Here is an 8,190-nt window from a genome sequence, read left to right on the forward strand (position 1 = left end):
CTGTTTCTCTTCCTCATCAACCCCCAAGTTGAAGATGAGGGGGAACTCGTTCCTTTGTGCCATTTGACGAGGATGCGGTGAATTGAAGGCTGAGGAGAGTGGGAGGCACCGAAGAGGGGGAAACATAAGAGAGAGGGTGGGAAGGGCGCGATCCACCTTTATAAGTTGCTACGAGCACCATAGAGAGGGCAGTTGGGGAGCAGGAGCAATAGACGACCACATGAAGCGCAGCCGCGCTCACACGCCTTCTCTCAGGTTGGGTCACCATAGGAATTGGAGTGAGCGGCCGTGGTGTTAATGGCCAAATGATTGACAACCACATTTACCCCATCGCCGGTGGTGTGTGGAGGCTGTGCCACTTCAAATCCCACCCGTGGCACGAGGAGGAAGAAGCTGAAACTTTCCTCCCACGTCGGCAGTTGGGTTCAGAGCGAGCTCCAAACAAGTCCCCATGGTCTCCAAATATTTTGAAAAAAATATGGCGATTTAGGGGTGAATGACAACTCTACTAGAGCTGTTTTTTGTGCTCCGTGATCTATATGATAGTTATTATGCAGTTTGGGTGGATATGATAACTCTAATAGAGTTGCTCTTACTCCCCTCCGTCCCAAAATTCTTGTCTTACATTTATCTAGATACGGATGTATCTAATATTAAAACATGACTTGATATATCCGTATTTAGACAAATCTAAGACAAGAATTTTGGGTGACTTGATACATCCGTATTTAGACAAATCTAAGACAAGAATTTTGGAACGGAGGGAGTAGTCACTAGGCAATCCGGAGCTACAAGCCACTCCGGGGCACACCAACAGGACACACACAAAGCAACATAAATTTGACTCACCTTTAATAAAAATGGGAAATATACCCTAGAATAAACTGAGATTATATCAGCATTCAACATCAATTCATTCCATAGATCACACATCTTACACGGAATCCACATAAAGCTTGGGTCTCAATTGTGCTCATGACCTTAATGTGCCACAATCTTCGGATCAGAATCATCATGACCTCGATGTGCCACAATCTTCCGATCAGAATCATCAGCCTCTTGATGGCCTCTAGTATGCACGATCATATATGTTCCTCAACTAACTCGATCTTGCCTACACACAAACAACATTCACTCATTTTCCTTTTAAGTTTAACTTTTGGAACACGTGTGCCGCAAGTTGCGCATGCTTGTATCAGTCGCTCTGTCATCAAAGAAACTCCGGTTCAGTTCATTACATACTGAAACTGCTCATCGCTTTGCAGGTTGCTGAGATTGTACAGAAGTTGAGGTTGTTTTCCTGACAGAAACATCCATTAGTAAGAACAGCCGTAGATTAAAATCCGGAATCAGAGGAGCATAAATAAAGGATGTTTACTGGAAGCTTGAGAGCAGCTCATCTGCAATATTCTGTGACGAAGCACCACTTGTGAATCCTAACTGGAACATCATTTGCTCCAAGCGCTTGAAATTCGTGAGGTAAAGATATCCGATCTAATAGCAGTAACATCACCAACAATGTGAGAATTTAGTCTTCTAAGAAACTATGTGAGGATTAGTCTTTACAATTGAGGACAACACATTGCAACTTATAGTTAGTAAAAAACATTGCAACTTACAATAGAAGACAGAGATCCACAATTTTTAAAATGTGAGGGAAAAAAGTCAGGATATTTGGTGCACATAATTGATAGCTGTAGAACAAACCAGTGTTTCAAGTGAAGATGCTCGATTGTACACTGCGATTCCTGCCCGTTTTCTTGTACGAGTTTTGCTGCTAACGATGTTCCTTCCCCAACGAAGTATGTCCCTACAGAACATGATTATCTAAGTAACTCACAGGTCACAGGTACTAGACAGATGAGAAAGCATCAAGCAATACTACATTTGTTCATATTCCATATAATGCAGAGAAAACAAATGTGGTGCAGTACAAAGGCAACTCTAGGAAGATGAACTCATACGTCCTGAATACTGATGCACTAACACCGCATGGAAGCTCAATCATGTGTATAGAGGCTAGTGCATAGTGTTTCCTAGTAGGCAGTAAAACGCTAGAAACATAGGTTTACCCTTTTTTTCCGAGAACATGCAAGAAAGCTGCATGTATCATATTAAGAAAAAGGTAGGTACAAGACCCAATCAGTGGTGGAAGAAGAAAGGCAGATTAACTTAATTTACCTTTCTTCTTCAGTTAGAAAATCCTCTCCCAGGAGTTTGTTCAGCAGCAGATCCTGAAGGAAGGAAACAAATGACAACGATGTGAAAATATGCCTGGCATTGTGATGCTTCAAAGCACTCTCTTATATGCAGCAAACAGAATGGAGAACAGGCAAGCAAAACGAGCGCTCTTCAGAAATTGAACTACAACCATTAAAAATAGCAGTAATTGAAACGACATTAGGAGACAAAACCTATTGATATATGCGAAAAATGTCAATATGAAGGCTATGATACAATGGATAAACATAGATGATAAGATAAATTCTACATCACAATCAACGAACATACCATGCTGAAGCATTTAGTCTATGTGAGCTGTTTGATCAGAGGATAAAGAAGAGCAATATCAGACCTGTGATTCACATTTCACAACATCCATCACACGCTTATTGTATTCATTGATGCTCAGTGGAGGAAAGAAGAAGTGTCTCCGAGCATAGAGCTGTATCACAAAGAGCAAGAATCAGACCCTCTCACAACAAACAAGCTTGAAGTTGAAAAAACTAGTACACATTGTCTCAGCGTCGTCAGGAATATCATATAGTAAATCCAGAGCAAATGAAGGTCAAAAGCGACAGCTAGGCTGATCTACATGTAATATAACTACATAACAGCAACTGTAAAGTGCATAAAGACCAAAGAATAAAATGACCAGTTCTCACTTCATATATGCAGTCCCCCAAGTATGCCAGCGATGCCGCGTTGTAGAGTGAACGGGGTTTCTTCACCTCTGGCGCAGGCGGCAACCACCACTTCTCAAACCCCATGTACGTGCTCTTCTTTGCTAATACAAACCAACCAACAATCAATTGACAGAATAAAAAACTTCTCTGCCTAAATAGTGTAGTAACTACACGGTCCTAACACTGAACACTAGAGCAGGCCACAGCCATATGTTGTCATTAAGTGAAGTAGAAAATATCGAATTATGTTCTCATTCTCGATGACACAACCATTCTATTGCACTTGCTTTTAAAGTCAAAATCTATATGTAATTGCCTTCGACCAATTTTCAGTTGTTCACTGACAGCATGCTGCCACAGCTTCAGGGGGGTAGAACGTGGAGGAAATGGCCGGGATGGCAGAGCTGAGTGAGGATAGATAGATAGATACCTTGGTCCTCGCTGCTGCGCGCGAAGAGGTCGGCGTGTGTGGGAGGGGGTGCGCGTGCGGGGGTGGTCGCCGCCGCCGGCGACTGCCCCAGGGCTGGCTTGGGTTTGTCCTTTGACGGCTTGGGCACGGCGACGGTGGCGGCGCCCGGGTTCATGTCCCAGGCGGCGCGCACGCGGAACTGGCGGTGGCGCGTCGGCGTCGCCATGGTCGCCGCCACGGTGGCCATCGTCGCCGCAGGCAATAACTCTCGCGCCGTCGAGGATACAAATGGATAAACAGCCTCCCGCCGTGGATATTTCCCCTTTTCCTCTGTTCGCGGCCCGAGCGGGCCCACCTGGCAGTGCGGTCATTGCCAGTTTACGCATTCGTTAGACATGGAAAGACGTTTCATAACTCGGGTTGTGTATTCCTGAGAAATACGCCTACCAGGGCAGAAGCTCGAGCACTCTACCCGAATGCCGCACGCGGAGCTCGCCTGTTGAACTCGCCGCCTCTGCTTCACTTCCAATTCGAATCGCCTCCGCCGCGCCGCCGCCATTAGCTTTGCTTGCTTCTTGTAGAATTCCTCGGCCAGAAACCTCGCTCGCCGAATCGAACCCCCCACCACCTCGGCGCACCCTCACCGGAGCCGAGCCCCCCACCGCCGCGCTAAACCCTAGCTGCCGCCGGCGACCGCCGCCATGAGCCGCTTCGACGGCCGTGCGGCAGACCCCAGCTCCTACCGCGACCGCCGCAGGTAACCCGCTCCGCTCCAAACCCTAATCCTAACGGTAGCCCTAGTAATCCTGGTTCTAGGTCCGGTTGGTTACTTATTTCTGCCCGTGTTGGCAGTGAGGGCGCGTTCGGTGGCGGGACGAGGGCGTTCGCGCCGTCGGGCAAACCGGATGCTGCCGCCGCGGCGGCCGCGGCCGAGCTGGACGGGCTGCCGCGGTTCGAGAAGAACTTCTACGTGGAGGTTCCCGCGGTGGCCGGCATGACGGCGGAGGAGGTTGAGGCCTACCGCCGCCGCCGGGAGATCACCGTCGAGGGCAACGACGTGCCCAAGCCGGTGCGCGACTTCCGCGACGTCGGTTTCCCAGGTTAGGCCATGGTGTTCTTCGTAGCTCCTTCTCTCCCCGTGCGCTGCTGTTGTGTTTCAGGCTTTCAGACGCACAAATTTGATAGAATCAGCAGGGAGTAGGATAGGTTCTCGTTAGCATCTCTGTTGAATTACTTAAAATCGAATAAGAGGGACGCCTTCATTTAGCTATGTGCCTCCCTGTATCACATGATGCTCTGTTTCTATAATACCACACTCAAAAAGCATAATATTGATGCACCTATATGTAATTCTAGCAAATACCCTCATGTCACTGGGCTGAGTTGGTCCTGTTAGCTGATTGGGAAAAGGCTTGCCCTGTGAAGCAGTGATTCTCATTGAATCACAAATTTTAGCTAGTTAGCTCTCCCATTTTTCCTACATATGTGAATAATCAACAATAGGATATTTGGGCCTAATAGCACTGGTTACCTGCTCTTGCGTGTGCCAGTCACTGCACTTATTTCCAGAAGTTTACATTTTTATTTTCATTGCTTTGAAGATACTTGATGCATATGTGTTCTATTAACTGAAAACAATGTGGTAAAGTATATTTATTACTGTACTTTTTTACCAACTAGGAGTTTCCTAGTCCTTACATTGCATCACATTATAATCAGAAAGCTCATGCATCTGGAGAAATTTTAGCACCATATTATGATACCCTTTGAAGGGGAGCCTTGACGCAGTGGTAAAGCTGCTGCCTTGTGACCATGAGGTCACGGGTTCAAGTCCTGGAAACAGCCTCTTACTGAAATGTAGGGAAAGGCTGCGTACTATAGACCCAAAGTGGTCGGACCCTTCCCCGGACCCTGCGCAAGCGGGAGCTACATGCACCGGGCTGCCCTTTATTATGATACCCTTTGACGTCGACCTTTGTTTTACTCCACCTTTGTTCTTAAATTTGTATTCTTTATGTATAAAATTGTGCTGTTTGTTTAAGAAAACGTTGCTATTGTAGATACATGATTATTATTTTGTTTATGCTTCCTTAGCTTTATCATCTCACAGCCTTTGTTTCCACTTACTTATGTAAGGTCCTTCATTTCTTTTTTACAGAATATGTGTTGCAAGAAATCACAAAAGCTGGCTTTACAGAACCTACCCCTATCCAGTCACAAGGTTGGCCAATGGCACTGAAGGGGCGTGATCTTATTGGCATTGCTGAAACAGGATCTGGAAAAACACTTGCTTACCTTTTACCTGCCATTGTTCATGTTAATGCTCAGCCTATTCTAGGTGCGAATATGCTGCTTCTATTTCTTGATTTACTTTCCTGGAATCATTCTGGATAATAATAATCTGAAAGGCTGATACATTCTTTGTTATTCAAGCTCCTGGTGATGGTCCGATTGTTCTTGTGTTAGCCCCTACACGGGAACTTGCTGTCCAGATACAGCAGGAGACAACAAAATTTGGTGCCTCATCAAAGATAAAAAGCACATGCATATATGGTGGTGTCCCGAAAGGTCCTCAAGTTCGTGATCTTCAGAAAGGTTCTCCCCCCCCCCCCCCCCCCCCCCCCCTCCCTCACTCACGTGTGCATGACTGCATGTGTCTGTTTGAAAGGATTTTCTGTTGGTCTATACTCAATTGATGTAGTTACTTGCTATTTGTGTTGGTTTTTATTGGTTCTTTACATGACTGGTGATAGTCCGATTGTTCTTGTGTTAGGTGTTGAAATTATTATAGCCACGCCAGGAAGACTAATTGATATGATGGAATCACATCACACAAATTTGCGGAGGGTCACATACCTTGTTTTAGACGAGGCAGATCGAATGCTAGACATGGGTTTTGAACCTCAGATTAAGAAAATTGTTTCTCAGGTACACCTCTTCCCTTTCCCACAACACAATTTATTGCATTATAGGGTAAATCCTGAATGTACGTGAAAATCAATGTTCTGATCTTCTCCATTTGATATGTGCCTTCTTGACTTGCACATTGTCATTTTTGCTATAAATTGAGTTATTATGATGAGGTTGTCAAATCATTTATCCACCATATAGTTATTATCCATTACCCATCAAAATTAGTATTGGCTTTACTGAAACTCGGCAAGTCTAAAAAATGATGTCAAAAGATTATATCTTGCTTCAGATTCGTCCAGATCGACAAACACTTTATTGGAGTGCTACCTGGCCAAAGGAAGTTGAGCTCCTAGCAAGGACTTTCCTTTTTGATCCATACAAGGTGAACATTGTGCCCACAGTTCGTTGTGCTAGCGGATTTCTTACATACTACTAGTATGAAAATTTATGTGTTGCATTTCAGCAAATTTTAATTTGGCGTGATGCAGGTTATAATTGGTTCTGAAGAACTGAAAGCTAATCATGCTATTTGTCAGCATGTAGAGATATTATCTGAGAGTCAGAAGTATAACAAGTAGGATTCTGTTTCATTTTCAATTACATAATATGTACTCAAAATGCTAATACAGCGCCTTAATACTGAACCATTGTGACATAAAGGTTGGTCAATCTACTGGAGGATATAATGGATGGCAGCCGAATTTTAGTATTCATGGACACCAAGAAAGGATGCGATCAGATCACCCGACAGCTTCGAATGGATGGTTGGCCTGCTCTGTCTATCCATGGTGACAAGAGCCAAGCTGAAAGAGATTGGGTTCTTTCTGAATTCAAGTCAGGGAAAAGCCCTATTATGACAGCTACTGATGTTGCTGCTCGAGGCTTAGGTATACAGAAATTCCCTCAGAAACAATAAGTTATAAATTAGGTAACACAGGTAGATTAATATGTATTCTGTATATCTTGAAAACAGATGTTAAGGATGTCAAGTATGTCATTAACTATGACTTTCCGGGGTCTCTGGAGGATTATGTCCATCGCATTGGTCGAACTGGCAGAGCTGGAGCAACAGGGACAGCCTACAGCTTTTTCACGGCTGCTAACGCCAGATTTGCCAAGGATCTTATTAGCATTTTAGTTGAAGCTGGACAAAAGGTCAGCCCTGAATTGGCTAATATGGGCCGTGGTGCACCACCTCCTTCTTTGGGTAAGTTTTCTGTTGGATTACTTTTTTTCAAGATATACAGATCTGCTGATTCTTTGTTCTGCACCCATTATTTTGTTTACCCCTAGACATTGTTGAAAGCCATCTTGTTGAGTTGGGTCTGATTATTATTGCATTTTGCAGGTTATCGTGATAGATACAGAGGGCATGGAGGTGGTCGTTCATGGAGCTGACATTAAAATATTCAGCTGTTGCAAAGAGCGATATTTGACATTTCTTTGTGGATGATCATGTATTTCTGGCTCACTGGATCTTTTGGCTAGTGTCCGGTAAAGGTGGATTTATTTACTTTGGATACCATGCTGTGTTGACTGAAACTTTTTCACCCATTCTGTCTAATAGCTAGAAATGTGTCACAATCATGCAGTTTCAGTAGAAAATAGTTCAGTTGTCAGTTTTGCTGAGTGACAGCGAAACTCATATTTTGGTCCCATCAGTGTCAATACATGACGTAATTTATTTCCATAATACCATATTCACCTACGTTGGGTCCGTAATACTGAATATCAATGCATCATTAGTTTTGCGCAGTTCCTCTTCTGTTTGTTTTCCTCTTGTCACTGATGAGAAATAACTGTTGTGGTTGTCAGCTGGAACCTAGAATGGGGTTTCTTCCAATTGGTACAGTGGGATTTCCCCCCCTCTCACCATGTCACGATAAATGTAGATCGTATGGTATGGATGGTCACAGCTTCCCTTCATAAGGTTGTGGTCATAAGCATTGTTCGAACTAGACG

General features: G+C 44.3%; 2 protein-coding genes across 2 annotated transcripts; one reads left to right on the forward strand and one right to left on the reverse strand.

Annotated features, from left to right (window-relative positions):
* Positions 1 to 850: 850 nt before the first annotated feature.
* Positions 851 to 3,632, reverse strand: LOC123068872 (mini-ribonuclease 3). The gene is made up of 7 exons (XM_044491548.1): positions 3,337 to 3,632; positions 2,886 to 3,007; positions 2,576 to 2,665; positions 2,182 to 2,234; positions 1,708 to 1,810; positions 1,379 to 1,494; positions 851 to 1,300 (listed from the first exon to the last, which is right to left on the reverse strand). Exons 1-7 carry the CDS (start codon positions 3,560 to 3,562, stop codon positions 1,252 to 1,254), a joined length of 759 nt encoding a protein of 252 aa, XP_044347483.1. The 5' UTR covers positions 3,563 to 3,632; the 3' UTR covers positions 851 to 1,251.
* A 138-nt stretch (positions 3,633 to 3,770) lies between these two features.
* LOC123068873 (DEAD-box ATP-dependent RNA helicase 20) lies at positions 3,771 to 7,916 on the forward strand. The gene is made up of 10 exons (XM_044491549.1): positions 3,771 to 4,072; positions 4,168 to 4,415; positions 5,474 to 5,653; positions 5,749 to 5,910; positions 6,089 to 6,243; positions 6,518 to 6,610; positions 6,717 to 6,802; positions 6,889 to 7,115; positions 7,202 to 7,435; positions 7,577 to 7,916. The coding sequence occupies exons 1-10, from the start codon at positions 4,017 to 4,019 to the stop codon at positions 7,624 to 7,626; spliced, it is 1,491 nt and encodes a 496-aa protein (XP_044347484.1). The 5' UTR covers positions 3,771 to 4,016; the 3' UTR covers positions 7,627 to 7,916.
* The last annotated feature ends 274 nt before the right edge of the window (positions 7,917 to 8,190 follow it).

Source organism: Triticum aestivum, chromosome 3B, assembly GCF_018294505.1.
Source record: "Triticum aestivum cultivar Chinese Spring chromosome 3B, IWGSC CS RefSeq v2.1, whole genome shotgun sequence".
NCBI lineage: Eukaryota > Viridiplantae > Streptophyta > Magnoliopsida > Poales > Poaceae > Triticum > Triticum aestivum.